Source organism: Talaromyces proteolyticus (genome assembly GCF_021365285.1).
Source record: "Talaromyces proteolyticus strain PMI_201 chromosome Unknown BGW36scaffold_7, whole genome shotgun sequence".
In the NCBI taxonomy this organism is placed as follows: Eukaryota; Fungi; Ascomycota; class Eurotiomycetes; order Eurotiales; family Trichocomaceae; genus Talaromyces; species Talaromyces proteolyticus.
Window position 1 is genome coordinate 1712620 of NW_025764283.1, and position 17227 is coordinate 1729846.

General features: G+C 43.9%; 4 protein-coding genes across 4 annotated transcripts; 1 reads left to right on the top strand and 3 right to left on the bottom strand.

Moving 5' to 3' along the window:
* Positions 1-811: 811 nt before the first annotated feature.
* On the top strand, positions 812-2449 carry BGW36DRAFT_462352 (uncharacterized protein; the record flags this gene model as incomplete). Its single annotated transcript, XM_046222165.1, has 2 exons — positions 812-1329; positions 1403-2449. The coding sequence occupies 2 exons, from the start codon at positions 812-814 to the stop codon at positions 2241-2243; spliced, it is 1359 nt and encodes a 452-aa protein (XP_046071438.1). The 3' UTR covers positions 2244-2449.
* Positions 2450-2909: 460 nt separating this feature from the next.
* Positions 2910-3265, bottom strand: BGW36DRAFT_381128 (uncharacterized protein). Its single transcript, XM_046216396.1, has one exon. The coding sequence runs from the start codon at positions 3099-3101 to the stop codon at positions 2931-2933; it is 171 nt and encodes a 56-aa protein (XP_046071439.1). The 5' UTR covers positions 3102-3265; the 3' UTR covers positions 2910-2930.
* A 1499-nt stretch (positions 3266-4764) lies between these two features.
* Positions 4765-5511, bottom strand: BGW36DRAFT_274500 (uncharacterized protein; the record flags this gene model as incomplete). The annotated part of the gene is made up of 1 exon (XM_046210176.1): positions 4765-5511. A coding segment is annotated over one exon (747 nt), but the record flags the coding sequence as incomplete, so codon positions are not given.
* A 6252-nt stretch (positions 5512-11763) lies between these two features.
* On the bottom strand, positions 11764-13732 carry BGW36DRAFT_462354 (fatty acid desaturase-domain-containing protein). Its single transcript, XM_046222166.1, has 2 exons — positions 13395-13732; positions 11764-13332 (listed from the first exon to the last, which is right to left on the bottom strand). Exons 1-2 carry the CDS (start codon positions 13595-13597, stop codon positions 11898-11900), a joined length of 1638 nt encoding a protein of 545 aa, XP_046071441.1. The 5' UTR covers positions 13598-13732; the 3' UTR covers positions 11764-11897.
* Positions 13733-17227: the final 3495 nt, after the last annotated feature.

Genomic DNA, 17227 nt, shown 5'->3' on the forward strand with positions numbered 1-17227 from the left:
TGCATATCTCATACATCCAACAAGTGGTAGCTTATTGATCAAAGGTTTTGGCGATTGGTAAGTTGCTGATGAAAAAAAGTGGAAGTTTCTCGCACAAATGCCTTCTCTAGTCTATAGAGTAGATTGGTATTGATACAAAGAAGAATGTTCTGGAAGAATACATTTCTTGAGTTACGTTTGAACCAGCTGAGAGATTATTGAGGCTCAATAATAGCAAGTAAGGACAAAAGAATGGATAGAGAACCTACTAGTCAGTAGAACGAATACGGAGGCAGCAAAGCAAGCCATGTCGGGTATCCATGCATCCATGCGAACACGTAATAGTCGGGTGATTAATCCCCGCATGATCAGTGTAACAGAAAAAGATAAGCGCAATGACTGCTAGTTTCTATTTTGATGAGGATATCAAAATATTTGACAGAATCGCAAATTTCATTCTATTTGCTCCACTAGAAAATATGTATAGTGCAGTTTGTCCTTGTCCTAGATTCATGATTTATTTTATCTGAATTGACTAGTTATCAGCCTTGTTCGGACATTGGAAATAAATAGGTACATGTAAGACTAATGCTCAACAGCAGTCTTAGCGTAGAAAAAACGCACCTAATTAAGAAAGTGAAATGCATAGCCTTCTCCTCAAAAAAGGTCCTTCTAAGGCTAATCGGGATTTATCCAAGGACTAGAAAAAGAAAACAGAAAGAGGAGAAATGGAGTTATTTTACGATATGAATAAATACTGTGGAGGAACAATCAAAATTAAGTGCGAAGGATACTAACCGCATTATTACCATACTTGAATTTTTTTCCTACCATGGAAGTAGTAGGAGCCGTTTCTGCTCTGGCGAGCTTGTCTGGCCAAATGACCAAATGTGGAAAGGAATTGAATACGTTTTGTTACAACCTCCGGTACGCCAGACGAGAGATCGGAATGTTGAAAAATGAGGTTAACACCTGTCGGAGCCTCACTTTGATGTTTGATGATACCACTGAACAGATAAAAGGCAAAGTCATGGAAATGGCTCTTCAACACGGAGTAGACAAGATGATTCGAGAGCAGGCTAGTATGGCTTTCAAACAGATCGATCGCCTACTAGATCGACTCACACCATTACATGAAGGAAGCAATTCAAGACCTATAGAGCAGCTTGTGGCCAAGGTGAAGTGGCATTTTGGAAAAGACTCCATCCAACTTCCAATAACGACGTTGATGAGTGTCAAAATCAGTCTTATTTTACTGGCTGCCATCTTGACACTGGAGAAGAATGTCGCTGAAGTGTTGAGGAACACCGCGCTGAGTGATGGTGAAAGGGCGAATCTTCTTCGAAAAATGTATGGATAAGCGCCTAGACTTCATACCTATTACATATTACAGTATCTATACTAATAACCTAAAAATCACTAGAAAAAAGCTGCGAAAAGAAATTCGGCGAAATCAGAACGAGTTTCAATCTGTTACTAAAAAGCTCGCACAGCAGCTTGACAAAAAAGACATATTTTATCATACTTGTATGGTGAATATGAAGGAAATTACCGAGATGATTCAACAGATTAAACAGGCACCAGTTGCAGAGGCAAAGTTGCTGATATCTAGCCTTCCATCGCCTACATCCACATCAAGACATACAACGAATGGATCGTTTGAACAATCCCAGGGACAGAACTCACATACGTCGAATTCGATCATTACACCAATGTCGTCTAGGTCGAGCCATGGACGTGGGCCGCATGACACCGGACACAACCACGTTAGGCGTGTACGACCGTCTACTCGGGGAAAGCTCCCGATTATTGAGCGACCATGTCCAGAATCACCGAGTACCGTGACTGTTCAATCTCAGATGTTAGTACTACGAGGTCGGCCAAAAACTCAGGAGAAATGCTCTTCGCTATTTGACTCTGAAATACTCGAAGAAAGCCACGATACAACAGGCAATCAGTTGCAGGATCTTCGACAAATTTCTTTATCTCGTCATCAAAATGAGCTCCAGGTGGCCGATACCCAAAATTCAGGTTCGGGGTACGTCGTCTACCATGATTATGGGGATGGTATCCGAGAAGAGTATGTACTAGAACGCGATCTAGGTCCGCGGGAAGTAGAGGAGAATGAGGATGAACCAAATTCTGCATCAAACGAAAGGTTTATTTCACCACAGAGATATGCCCCTATGCCACCCTTTGACAATAGCGACTTTGACAAAATTAGGAGAAGGAGAAGAAGAAGGAAAGGCACGGGTAATAAGTAGATATGAAGTGTTCAGATTACGACATCAAGAAGGTCACCTCAACGCACCCAAAATATGTTTAAACGGATCTCCGATACTTCTTTAACCATCAACGTTCGTCCATGAGTGTCCGGTATGGAAAATACTACCAGAACCCAGCATAGAAAAAGCACCACATAATGAAGATAGCACAAATGGCTATCCAGAAATCAGCTTCAAAATATGACTGACAGAGAGCAGAAAAGACAATGCTTTGGCCCCATCAAGAACGATTTCCATTCATCTTCATTATTATGGGATTGAACTCAAGAGTTGACCTCTTCAGGTCCTATCGTATATTTTTCGCGCGGACCCTCCAATGCCAATTCATCCTCTAGGCCGACCTCGACCATATCGAGCCCATTGCTGTGGAGGTAACGAGGCCAGTCATATCGTTCCCATTGTGTCTTCTTAGCCAGCATCGACTTATCGGCGTTCTTGCTGGCGAACCATTTAGAAGCGACCTTGCGATATCGTACAGCGCCTAATCTGTCGCCCTGAGCCATGAATAACCTCTGTTGATGGTCTGAATATCCGGCGGTACCGGCCAAGCCCGGGTCCACTAGGCTGGCGAGTGGTACGACTATCCATAGACACCCACAAATCCCTTAATTGTTGGAGCGTAATGATAAGCGATTTGCAGCGAAAAGCTGACTTGCTCATAAGTTATCATTTCTCTGCTGCGGTCAATCCTGCGGATACTGGCATCACTAGCTTCCCACCCAACACGACCTGTACTCCTCCGCGTGCTTCCACATGAGCGTCTGTTATCGTACGATAGCCAATCACGAAGTAAATATCATCATCTCCTTTCACTTTTCGCTCAATCCACCTCCTCATGTCCTCCGATTGTACGGCGTTCCGAAAGCATTCCCGTTATTGTCAAGATAATAGGTCTTGACTTAGTTCGTGGTGATCCGAATTAAGGTTTTGTGACGCTTCGAGAAGGGTGAAGACAGCAAGGTGGTTAAGTCAGAGGCAAAGCTTTGATGAGCTGCTCCCGCGTCGAGGCCGCTGTATTAGGTTTCTACCTTCTCAACGACCTTGAAGTTTGAGCCGATATCTGGATCGCGGTAATCTTGGTAAGGTTCGTCGACATTAGTGACGAAACGCCCAATTTTAATGCCTAATGAAAGTAATATTCTTGCTACATAGATTTTGCTAACATTTTCAGAGTTTGCCGCGTACTCGTGCGTGCTTATTTGATCTCGATGGCCTGCTTCTCAACACTGACGACAACTACGCGAGAAGTATTGACATATTCTTGAAAGAATATGGCAAGCCAAAGTTACCATCCTCGATTAAAGCTAGAATGCGAGGTCGCCCCGGCGATGTAGCCAACAGCATCCTGTACGAATGGGTTCAGCTTCCTATACCTGACGACAATTTTGCCAAGCTTTCAGCTTTACAGCACAAGCTCCTGCCTACAGCAGAGCCACTTCCGGGCGCCTGACAGCTCCTCAAGCATCTGCAGCATTATGGCTTACATCTTGCGTGGGTATTGACCAGCCAAGAAAAGACTTTCAGACTCGAGACTAATCACTTTTCCCAACTGATCTCTTTCTTCCCTGAAGAGAATCGCGTTCTTGGAGATGATAGTCGTCTTGGCCCGAACAGGGGACAGCCTTTACCAAACATATTCTTACCAGCACTACAGTCAATTAACAGCGCTTTAACCCCAAGTGAAAAATTCAAGTCAATTCAGCCTGAAGAGTGCCTCGTTTTCGAAGACTCTCTTGCTGGCGTAGAGGCGGCTCATCGAGAAGGAATGTGAGTTATATACTGTCGTCATTTCCAGTTGAATAAGGCGTTCGAAGGACGTAAAGCAGAAGTTCCTGCTGGTCGGACAGGGGAGGCGAGTGACATAGATATGCATCAATTAGGCCAATTGGGTGATGGTTGGGGTGAATGTCTCCCCACGCTGGAGAGCTTTCTGTATGAAAAGTATAGTTTTGTGATATCAAACATAACTCATCAAGCACTCTAACTCTGAATGCATTTTCATATTGTTCATTACTAAAGCCCAGATCAACTCCTTCTGATATGCAGCTTTGACGACGTTTTTATACCTACTTTGAAAACATCTTAGCAATGCTTTTCATAATATAGATTCTGACTTATTCACAACTTTAGTTTCATCCCGAACATGATGAAGTGCGAGCTAAATAGGTTGGGGCGAGTAGGAATTGAACAGGCTGTACTCTCTGTAGATAATCATTGACTGACTAAAAACCTTGAACTATTCTAGGAGCTTTGTAATAGCACGATAATCTATCTTACCAAATGGGGATACCGGCATCACTTCGAGAAAGCGAATCAGTTTCGGGACACTCTGTGGCGGTAGTACAGTTTCTGCTGCTGCTTTTACTTGCTCTTCGCTCAAATTGTGCCCATCCGATATTGCGCAAGCTAAAGCATCCCCAACTACGACAACAGCAACGCGAACCTTTGGCGAAATGGCATTCTCTAGTCTTGCTTGTACATCGTTGAGATCAATACGAAACCCAACAAGCTTTACCTGTCTGTCCGTTCGGCCTATAAATGCCACTTGACCATCAAGTGTCCAGTAGCCCCAATCACCAGTTCTGTACATGCGTCCGTCGTCAGTGGGCCAAATAGTATCCAGAATGAACCGCTGCTTTGTTTCTTCGTCAAGACCGATATAGCCTTGGGACACTTGCACTCCCGCAATGTGGATTTCGCCGGCGACTAGAGGAGGTGATAATGCCCCCTGCTTATCGAGTATGTAAATGCGCGTTGACAAGAACGGTGTCCCAATGGTGACAAATTGTCCTGGCTTGACTTTTTGAGCAGAAGACACCATGTGGCATTCGGTTGGTCCGTAGATGTTGTACGTGTTGGCCTGTCCGGCTGACCATCTATCCGCAGTGTGTTGTGGCAGAACTTCAGAGCATAGGTATATATACTTGAGGTTGGGATAGTCCTCTGGATTCAATTCCGCAGCGAGCGAGGGAGTGGTGAGTAGTGAGTCTGCCACTCGCAAATGTTCAAAAGGCTCCGTAGGATCTTTTAAAATCAGCATGCCGCCATAACAGAGAGCGGAAAACACCTCTAGTAAAGCGCCGTCGAAAGCGGGCGCTAGTGTTTGAGCTACGCGGTGGCCTGGCCCAACATGTAGACGAGCAACAGGGTCCCTAAGAACACTAACGACACCTGAATGAGTGCATTGTATGGCCTTTGGTTTACCAGTCGATCCAGATGAAAAACATATATAGGCTGCCGATAGCGGTTTCGGCTGTCTTATAGCCGGTTCATGATGCCCACTCTGTTGTGGCTCCTTAGCCTCTCGCAGAATTGTTTCGACGCATAACTTTAACTTGCAACCATTGGGGGCTAACATATCAGTATCTTCTTGAGGAACTAAAAACGCTTGAGCCTCAACTATTGCGTAATGATGCGATCGAAGCTGATGTGGTAAGCTAACGCCTTGAGGCGAGAAGATGCAATTTGCCCAGAGAACCGCAAACATAGCAATGACCCAGTTGACAGATCCATCTGCATGGATCAGAACAACGCTCCTAGGCTCCAACATTTTCCGAAGTCGTTGCCCTACAGCTTGAACCATTTCTTTCACTTTATTATAACTGATTTTCTGGTTAGCAAGTTGTAAAGCTACTTCAACGCCTCTATCTAGAGCTTGTTTCTGGAATAACGATGTAATGTCGTCATCTATGCTTTCCAACGATGTTTGGTTTGAGAAGCAGTTTCCCCAATTGAGAATGCACAATTTTTGAGAATTGGGAAGCATGCTTCTAAGACATTCTCCGACGCGTAATGTTCCCGACGCAAGGCTGACCAATGCCCTCTTGAAGAGATCTGTCATGACATGCATTTCGGATGGGGAGCGCCATTCGCTATTGTAGGTAAATCGTAGCCTGCCGGTTGGTGATACATAGAGAGTTGGCAATGTCTCTTTGGGGGCCATGACTTCAGTTTGGTGGCCACCAGCGTACCAAGGGCAGTGCGGTTGGAGATCACTGGATACCACGACAAGTCCACCTAATGAGAATCCGTCCGAAGGATCAGAGTAGGACATGTCGTCCAATTCAAGCACCTTTTCGAATACTTGCTCCAAGAAGCCATGAGCAGTATCATTTTCATTAACGTCCATGGTAAGGATCATGGATGTTGCAATACAGCCGACTGCATGTTCGATCCCCTTGATTGGTAGTGATCGTCGAGAATTGACTGACATGAGAGAAACTGTTGATGTGCTTTGGAGTTTTGAGAGGACCAGTCCCAGCGCCACTCGGACGAGAATCTCAAAGGTGAATCCCGTACGCGATGAAAACACCTTCAAGTCTTCAGGATAAAATACATCGATAGACCTCATTCGCACTTGAGACGATGATCTATCCCCTAAAGCGTGCAGCAGCGGATGAGTTCTTGCTCCTCTATGTACTTCGCGTGTTGCCCAGAAAGCCTTGGCGGCAGCTTCGCGTGGTCCGTGATAGTCCTTTAAGCCTCGTATCACATCGAAAATGGCGTCATTGACCTCCACACATAAAGATGGGTTACTCAAAAACGCGTCAACTTGCTGCAGCAATATATCCAATGACCTGCCATCCAATAAGGAGTGATGATAGAACCAATGCACAACACTCAGCTTCCGTTCGCCTAATGCCTTGCAAGGTGTCACAACTCGAAATACAGGCTCGGTAGATGCCTCTAAACTCCACACGCGGAACGATTCCTCGAGGTCTGCTTCTTCCAGAGACTCGACTTGTTGTTCTGTCCAGTTCAACTTGAATGTTTCCTTTAGCGTTGCTTTAACCAACAATGGGCTGGTCTCCACCTCATACTTGAGTCTAAAAACCCGGTATTGTGACATTGCTTTTTCAAAGGCGCTCTTGAGCTGGGGCAGAGCATCAGTATAGCAGTATTGAGTTACATGCTGAACAGCTGCGCCCGGAACATGATGCGTATAGACAGCAACTCCAGCTTGAATAAAGGTGAGAGGGAGGCCAGTGGTTGGGATCGTCGTTGGTATACGCTGAATAGGATCAAGCGTTTTGTCATCATGATGATTCTGATTTGAGGCGGTCAATAGAAGGCTGTCACTTTGTGATGGCTTGAAAGAATGCCCGGTAGCCAGCTTTCTCAGCTGAGTTTTGTCGAGGAGGCTGCAAAGATTCTTCGCCCGTAAAATAGTGCCAGCGCCAACGCGAACATGCTCTGAAACTTGAATCAAATTGCTAAATTTGATGGCAAGCAAAGAGTCACCACCATTGCGAATGAAGGTCTCGTTTAACTTGATGTGCTTTGGTTCAAGATGCAGCAATGAGCACAGGCGCTCGAGTAGACACTCATCTATCTCCAGCTGTTGTTCCATAGTTGCATTACTTTAATCTGGTGTTTGAGAAATGAATTTCATAGACGACAAAGGAATAGAATGCCTTCGATATAATTTTTTTTTTTTGGAAAAACCAATGAAAAAAAGAAATTTATACTTAAAGGATGTTGTAAATTCGTAGTATACCACCCGGCTAATTGATGGCTTATCAAATGTGGAGACAATGAAATGATTTGTTTGCTTGTACGGTCCCACCCTGACGCCGGGAGCCTTCCGGGCAAACGAAATCCTGCCCCGGTGTGTGATTAAAATACATGCATCCATTGCACGCTGACACTATTGTCAGCCATAGTGCTGGCGATATTCTCATTGCCAGCTTTTCTGGCTAGCCCCATAGAGCTAGCAAATGAAATCCCATGACGTTGTATTCAAAAGGAAGTCTGCCTCCCGCCGAACATGCGGTCAACGCAGACCCCAAGCGAGAGCAAAAGTGCCAGCGACATTCGTGGCGGAAGACGGATCTATCATTTCCGGCTTTTCTTGCTAGCCTCATAGAGCTGGTAAATGGAATCCCATGACGTCGTATTCAACAGGAATTGTGCCACCCGCCGAACATTCGGTCAACGCAGCCCATGCGAGAGCAAAGAACGCTTCACAAGACCTTTCTATCAGTTTTCCGATTGCCTCATATCTTACATTGCCTGTTGATAAATGGTGCAGACCGGCATGTATAATTCAGAGTAAACATTTTCGGAAATCGCTAATGAATCTTGCTTACAAGGCTGACAACTTCATTAAGCAAGCGGGCTAGATACGTAAATAGCGAAAAAGGTTTAGCCTATGATAATTCCAATCCTTAGAATCTTGTTGGATTGGCAATGAGGGTAATCTTGCCCAATTGGTGTAGACTACACACTAAATGTATATGGCAGTCCAAAAAATTTTCAATTCTCTCTCTCTATATCCTTATTACCCCGCTCAGTTCAGTGCTTTTATGCTGTCGGAATATTTGGCACTAAGCAAATTGGGAAAAGATTCGAAACGCCAAAACAACAGCCAAAAATTCCACATTTCTCAATTTTCAATACCTAACCCAGATGACAAATATTAGTGTAAACTCGCATATAAATACGTCTAGGTAGATGAGTCCTTTGTAACTCAGGTTTGTATCTCAATCCAATCGAATTTACCACTAAACCCAATTTGTTCTAACGCGTAAAAAGTCCGAAACTCGCTGCTCGAAAGCCCCTCTGACCTTACGGCCCTGGCCACATGGTCAGCTCAGACAACTGACAACCAACGGGTATCACTACGGGCCAGGCCATTCAGCCGCATAAGACCTGGCTCCGCGCCAGCGTGAATGTGCTGGTCAAGATCATTCATGACGATTAGATTTTTCGGCTTCATTAAAATGAGGCTGCGAGCTTCATATAGTTTGGCTACGTCTAGCATGCACTATTTTTGGCAGACGCGTCATCCGGCAGTAGTCTAAAGCGAACCCTTGTAGCCAGTCAATGCAATAGACTAAACACCCCCCATTTGGTTATAATTCTGAGGACGAAATAGGACCTCGTGCAAATAAACTGTTAAATGCAGATACACTGGCATACTTGACAATGTTACAGTACTGACTAGAAATAGGAAGCCAGATCACATCTCATTACAAACCATGATGAAAATTACTTGTTGCTTCAAAAATGTTAGATTTTCTCTATTGTACAGATTATGACGATCGCCCTGGATTCGCGAATAGCATATTAGCGACATCGGATTTTTCTGATCATATCGCCAATGGATTGGCCAAAAAGCAAGAAGAGGGATTACCAGAGGAGGGAGCTGATAGCCAAATGAATTCACCGGATACTCTTCAATCGTAATGGAAGCGTTCGCAAATCAATCCCCAAGTCTACGTCATCGCTGATAAATATAGAATTAGTGAACTGAAGAAATCTCTAAGAATCAGAGTTATCTGGAATTGTATTAGGCTTCGCCACCCATCACCTATCTACCCTCAAACAATTTCAAAAATCTTCAATCTCATAAAATTGCACATCTATATGGCAAGGCCATATCACAATCATTTTCGGTTCCCGTATGCAACTATCCTCCAAATGGATTGCCTTTCCAGGTAGCTTGTGTCCGTATGTAATGTTCTATGCATAGCGATTAGTTCCATTTGGGGATTTCCAGGTAGAAGAATGTCTGGCACCGAAGATTGACCAATCATATATAGCAAAAAGTATTACAAACTGTAGATTTACATTTTCTTAAGCTTCTGATAATTCATCCCTTATAATGTGAAAGCCTTCGCATTCGCGATGAAATATGGGGAAACCTGTTCTAGACAGGGGAAACCCCATATCAAGGCAAGGATAAAAAAATAATATACATCTCCCAGACATACTCGCATGGACTGAGAGCGACAAATATAATTACCCCACTCAAATTCATATTCGCAGCCGTCAAATACCATGCAAGTTGATGGAAGTTACTAGTAGGTTTTGTCGGTACTATATCGTCAGAATCACTGCTTTCAGAGCAGAAACGGCCATAACTTACCCCTATTCATCACCATCACTGTCAGTACTATGTAAGGGGCACAAGTAATACTCAACTACCGCAGGCAAAAGCAACTGGGAGCCCATGAACAAAGTGAATTCGCTAAAGAACTAAACTATGGACTGACAGACGGACTATAATAACTAGCTTGGGAATTCCACACATAACAGCTACGCGTCACAGGTGTAGCGCGTGTTGCGTGCTCAGCCCGTAACAACTATCATCATAGTCACTGCTTTTAGAACATAGAAGACGGCTATTGCACAAGTTCTCTCTTTTTCTAATTGCAGCATACAGGACATACCCTGATTGCCATTGAGAGTGTGGTTACCATTAAAAGTATATTATTTTGATTAGTTGCCCTAAACCATCATCATTCTTATGAGTAAATAATGTCAAAAGCTTGGCTTCTTATGATGATTTCCAATTATTCATTTAATTGTTTCAATTCCTCTGTCATCCGGATTTTAACGATTTCTGTTTCTGTCTTAAAGGCGTGTTGCTCTACTTTCATCTTTTTAATCTCGACTCTAAGATTTTCAATGATATTGCTCTACTGCGTTATGATCGCCTTTAGGTTTGCGATAAGCAACGCGGCTTCATCCAGAGTGGTGCCTCGTCCTTCGCCTCCGCCAGAGAATTCGATGCCAGGAGTGCCCAATAGTTCCATTGAAAGTGGTTGTGTCAGCTTGTTGCTTCTTGCTTGGCCGTGTGACTCTTTTGTATGGTGATGACGACGTCGGTATTGCGTCGTCAAAGACATCTCCTATTGACGCGTTTTCGCGCGTTGCCATCCAAGCCAGATTTTACGCTTCAACTCCGAGTTTCAGAAAAATAATTGCAAATAGAATGAAGAATCTAACAATCCCAGTGATTCTATGTTCTCCCAACCATATTGATATACAGTGCTCAGGTACGACAGGTATACACATTAGCGTACATTTCGGATAATACAATATTACCAATACATTTAAAATCCCGTTCGTAGTTTGGTATAGCGTCTCGTCCAAATAACTGTCAGATTTGGTTCGGTAATTTTACCACAAAATTACGATTTGAATTTGTTGAACAAATTGGCATAAATCTCAATATAACTAGTGATTTCTTGTAGTAGACAAACTTGCTCTCAAATTACTAGGGGGAATGTCCTCAGATCTGAAGATATCAAGCCCCCATTTATGGGATGTGTTTTTGTCTAATTGGTCAAATCTTCACCCCGTCGACTCGGCACCTCAAAAATCGCCCATATTTTCTAAGAATAACTAGTATCTCGTCCTAATAACAATTCCCTTCGGATAAGACGAAAGCAATTAAAGGACCACAAAATGGAATTTTCAGCGATGCTCTGCTTTCAAATTTGGGATTGCAAATGAATCAACGACATACCCGTTCGTGGATCTATGGTCGCCAGACTTTTTGAGGTCTAATATCAGTGTTGTTTGTGCCCAGACCCTGAAATTGGAGGATCGTTCACCCAGAAACTCAAGCTTTAGGGGTACGTCTTCGCTACCGGCAAAAAGAAAGTAGTGATTCTCTGTGTCCCTGACTTTTCTCCTGGGAATATACAGGCTACCACTAGTTTAGCTATGCCTACCTGGCTATGTAAATATATATTTAATTTAAATAATTATCCAATTTAAATATCCAGTTATAAAGGGATATACTTCTATGGGATCTCTTATGCAATATTCTCCATATATATATTTACAGCCATTTCAATGCACATGGTGATATGCAAAACCACCCTGCTCTACACAAACCTTCTAGCACTCCTCCCAATTCTTCGCTTGCATGGCGATATCTCCAAGTCTACATATGACTTCCTTATTCCCACTATAGAATGTAAAGACAGTATATGGGATCTGTACGTCCTCGCAAAACCTTTTCACAAGCTTCTGCGTTTTGCGGAGGTTGTGGCGAGGAATGCGTGGGTATAAGTGATGAATTGCCTGGAACTGAAGACCACCATGGAAAAAGTCAAACCAGGCCGGGCAGTTCACGTCCATTGTCGTTCGTAACATTTTTTGTGGGAAGCATTCATGCGGCCCAAGATCAGCGGTGGACATAGCGTAGTGAGAAAGCGTGATTTGGACATGAAGGGGCGCAGTGACCATATGAGAGACGAGGACAAATAATATACGATTCCACCAGCCAGGAATACTAAGATAGCAGACGCCATAGCCGAACCAGACCCAAAAGAATACTTGGCCGGCCAATTCAAACCACCGGTGCCACCACCCAGCCCCATGTCTTGGACCGAGGCCGAGATAAATATGTTCCCAGCTTAGGAAATAGAGGTTGAAGCGACCAAAGAGTAGAATCGGGTAGTACGTGTAGTGCTGGTATTTGACTGTAAATCTGGCCACGGCATCATACGCCATGACCCTATCATAGTATGTACTCCGAAGGTTTCCAAAAAAGCGGTGCGACAAGGCAAAAAATGGCATCAGCTCGATATCAGGGTCGTGCTCTGGAGCGTTGGTGACGATATGATGGACATTATGGCTTCGCTTCCACCAGCCCAAACTAAGGCCTCCTAGATAGTCTGCAACGATCATGCCAATAACCGTGTCAGTTTGGAAGTCGTGTGTGATACCCATATGACCTGCATCATGGGCGGTAAAGACAAGTTGATGCCAAAAGCAGCCGAGGAAGATGGCTGCTAAACAGAAGTAAGACCGGTTCAAAAAGAAGATGAAGAGGCCGAAAAGGACAGAGTATCGAAATGCCTCGGTTGCATATGCAAAATAGTTGCAATTGTATAGCCCCGCAGCATGAATGCGCTCATTGAGGGCACGGTATTTCTGGACGATATTGTCTTGGTGTTTCGCATCAAGAGGAGGATATTTGGTCTGATCCAAAACAATCTCCTCCTGAGTTCTGGCATCGATAACATACGCTCGTGGTTTAGTTCCTACTATCAGATGGCTGGCACTGACAGATATGGCCATCGTGGAAGTTTTTCTCCTCCATTTCAAGCCAAATAAATCTTCATCGGATTCAAAAAGGGGAGATGGCGGGTGTGAACTCTCGCCGCTGGATATTTCAAGGTCTGACTGGTTCTCACCATCCGTGCTATCTTCATTGCATGGACGGAAATGACCACCCTGAATGGGAGGAAGGAAGTTTATCCATCTTTCCCGGATGAGGCCTATCTGGAATGCATTCATACGCTGACGTGCTTCGTGCGAGTGAAGTCTTTCGACTATGTCAGTAAACGTCGGGATTCTTAGAAACATATGAGGAAGGAACGGACTTACGCGGTCACTTCATCCGTCGCATCTTTTCCCACCATATGCTTGATGACCTTGTCCCCTCCCGGATGGAACTTGATCCAGGCATCAAGCCTTAGCACTTTGTGGTCGAGAATTATGATGTGGTTGTTGTCAGCAATCATGCCCTCAATCTCTCTCCTTGACAGGATATTGTCTTGGCCTTGAGATGGTTGGTCATATTTCATCATTGAAAGCTCAAAATATGCAAAAATTACATTTATGCAAAGATTTCAGGAAAAGCAGAACGACAAGGCACGGAGATAAATACATTATGAGCACGCTAGGCACGCTGGGACAGCTCATCAACGGGAGTATATCTATTCTGCTACCTAGAATTAGCGTAATCCATTCTATTAATTTTAATCCAGGAACGAGAGGTCAGTGGGTAAAACACGCTATCACAGGGGCGCAGCCTCCATGAGTACAGTGGCGAGAGACTTGTGTGGAGCAAGCCGAATAGGGCGTTGTTACAGTAGCGGGGCACGGATTACGCGCGTATCCAAAGCCAGTAAAGCTAATCGAAATTCGAGAGAGAGGTAATGATAAAGATAATAATATTGTGAAGAACACGAAGGTCACTGCCAATTCAAATTTACAATTAATTTTAACTCCTTTTTTCTTACCAAAATGCTGCCATTTCTTTGCGAATCTATATATTCTTTCATCTTTACTATGTCATTCCTAAGCAATTGGATTTCTCCTTGAAGGTTCCGTGTGCATGCAAGAGCATCTGCCGAAGATTTCTGAGACATTGGGCTTGGTGAAGTCTTTATTTTCGTTGTTGATTGCATGCTGAGTCTAGAATCTAATGTAGAAGTGGATTTCTCTATAACATGACCTAGTACATCGGAACTAGTTTTTCCAATATTTCAGCTTTTGCAGCGTTTTAATCCGTCAGTTGCATGAGTAGTTGAGAAGGGGTGATAACAGGTTAATGAATTTGATGACTGAGGGTCGCATTCTGTCAATTAAATGGAAAATGTAAGCAAAATGAATTTATTTGTCTATAATTGGGCTATTTATCTACCGGGTGTAGGGACAGGCAAACATACCCGCCGTTTATAGTTAATTTATATCAGAAATATGCTCAGGAACATCTTTTCGAAGAATTATATATGCTTCTAGATACAACTATGCGCTCCTGATACGTTAAATCTTCGAGTATACATATTACATACATGGTCTTCTACAAGTATATCGCAGGGTTAAAAATCAAGGTATTGCATGAGAGTGCCTGGCTCTAGGAGGTTATGTTATAAATCAGCAGAGTCCAAGAAACTCGATTTCTGAGTAGGTAAGGAGGACGTTTCGGAAAGTTCTCATTCTAGTCAGCCTGCGACAATCTCAATTAGGTCTTCAGTCCAATGCAGAGCACTACAAGCTTTCTCTGTGAATCTACGGTAAATTTTATAGATTCGAATGACTTAGTATCGTAGATTTGAGAGATTGTGGGAGCGATTCAATATCACCGAGTGTGTAATGGACTTAAGCTTCAATCACAAAAAATATCATCCTTTTTTTCTCACCTCTAAAAATATACCGTGGTGAAGTTTTATTTTAGTTAAAGTTCTTCTTTGCATGCTGATCTATGTCGTGCAAGCTACTGACTAACGAGCTGCAACATCTCTGCCTGCAACAGAAGAAGGGGTGTTTCTCGAGCAAACACAGACATTCTATTCAATACTGGTTCCACTATCTCCATCACTTCGATACTAATTTAACGATGAAAGACTAAATAGAATGTTAGACATTTCCAAATCTTTTGATTTGGCTAATGCTTTGGTTAATCACATTCTCATTGGTGGACATAATTTCCGATCCTTGTCATCCCCACAAATCCGCCAGCCCTTCTAATATTAGACCAATTAGGACTAAAGAAATATGTTAATTATCCCGGCGATTTTATCCGCCACTGATAGGGTCGTATATTTTTTTTAGAAAAAAAAATTACAAGCAGCCACACCAGATGATAAATTGAAGCAGGGTACCTGGACTTCAGTACAGACAGATTCGAAACTTCGCCTATTTACACACCTCTCTCTTTGTTTCTGCCCCACAGCCAGGCTGCCGCCTACGCCTAGTCCAAAACACGATTAGACTGGTATTTTATAATACCACTTCTACACATAATATTTGCCTGAGGCTAATAATTACCACCTCATTAAAATTCAATAAAAGGTTCATTTTAATGAGCAAGATCTTAGTCTCTTTGAGGTGCTGTTGGATTGGCAATGATGGCAATCTTGCCCAATTGTTTTAGACTACACACTATATTTATATGGCAGTCCAGAATAATTGTTGATTATTTCTTTTAACCTAATTACCCGCTCAGTTCAGTGCTTTTATGCTCGTATGCACGTGACCTTTATTGGGTGTCGTACTTTTTACGCGTAAGAACAAATTGAATTTAGTGGTAAATTCGATTGGATTGAGATACAAGCCTGAGCTGCAAAGAACTCGTCTATCTAGACATATTTATATGCGAATTTACACTAATATTTGTCATCTGGGATAAGGTATTGAAAATTGAGTATGTCGATTTTTAGCATGGCGTTTTAGCGCTATTGATCGTAATTTTAGGTGTTTCTAATCCTTTCCCATTTTGCTTAGTGCCAAATATTCCGACATTGAGCATTGGGCATCGGCACCGAGTCGACCTCTACTGGGCTTCGACTAACCTGACACACCTCCTCAGCTTCGCTGCCAAGCTGAAGCTGATGCTGTTTAGAAAGGAAGCAATCTAATGAAGCAATCCCTCCTTAACTCATAGTTGGATTGCTTCAATCAATTCGACTTCCTCCTGCTTGTAGTGTTCAACTGCCAGTTTCTTGGAGATATCAATAAGCAGTAGTAGTAGTAGTAGTAGTAGTATTCATACGCGCATCTAAGCCTAATGTGGCTGGCGGCGAGGCTAATGGACAGTGGGCCTCTCTGCCAATAAAAAAGGAAAGAGAGTGCAGGGCTGTCGGCCCTAGGCCTTGACTACGGGGCGCCTAAGGCACCCCTAACGCAGCCTTAGCCGAAAACTCTGCACGCGTTCCCGCGTCGCCAAACAATAACAAATCAACAGAACGCTCAAACGCTAACAAATGAGATGTGTCACAGACCTATATGCTCAAGGGAGTGGTGGAACGCTGAAAAGCTATGGAGACTAATGAAATATTGTACAACGAGCGCACGCGGCGCGGGGAGAAGGGGGGAAAGGAGTCAAATAAGGGGGGCCCGGGGGCATCAATCGTGTGGTTCGGGTGGCCTGTGTGTCCGAAGGCATTCAAGCAGGGGGGAACTATTTGTATGACAGTCGCGCTCATAGCGGACGTGATACTGGGGGGACGACATGCCTGAATTGGGTTAGGAGACCCGTTCGCAGCATGAAGTCGATACTCTTTTTGACCCAAGCGGGCTGGCTAAGCAGTCGCTTGTAGTCGGTTTCACGTGCTTCGCTCCAAAGTGTCTGTGTACGCAGTCGGGTGAATAGGGGGCATTTGGTGAGAACATGGTTGGCATCTTGCCGGCCGAAGCCGCAGTCGCACATGGGTGAGTCGGCGATCTTGACGTCTGCTAAGAAAGTGCGCAGGGCCGATTTGCCTGACTGTAGTTGGATTAAGGCTGAGCTCCATGCCTTATGAAGCCCCGCATGCAGCAATAGAAGCGCTTTCGTCGGCGCAGTGAATATCTGATAAAGATCCCGACCGTGCTCGGCGATCTCCCACTCTTGCTTCCACCGTTCGGCGAAACCCGCGCGCAGGCGTTGACGGCAGACCGTCACTAAGATTATATTCTGATGCTGAAGCATTGGATCAAAGGTCATACGTGCG

Excerpts from the sequence above, each read along its gene's own strand:
- BGW36DRAFT_381128 (XM_046216396.1), bottom strand. The coding sequence starts at position 3,101 with ATGAGGAGGTGGATTGAGCGAAAAGTGAAAGGAGATGATGATATTTAC.
- BGW36DRAFT_462354 (XM_046222166.1), bottom strand. The coding sequence starts at position 13,597 with ATGATGAAATATGACCAACCATCTCAAGGCCAAGACAATATCCTGTCA. Across the intron at positions 13,333-13,394 it reads GCGACGGATGAAGTGACCGC|ACTTCACTCGCACGAAGCAC; the intron begins GTAAGTCCGTTC and ends CATAGTCGAAAG.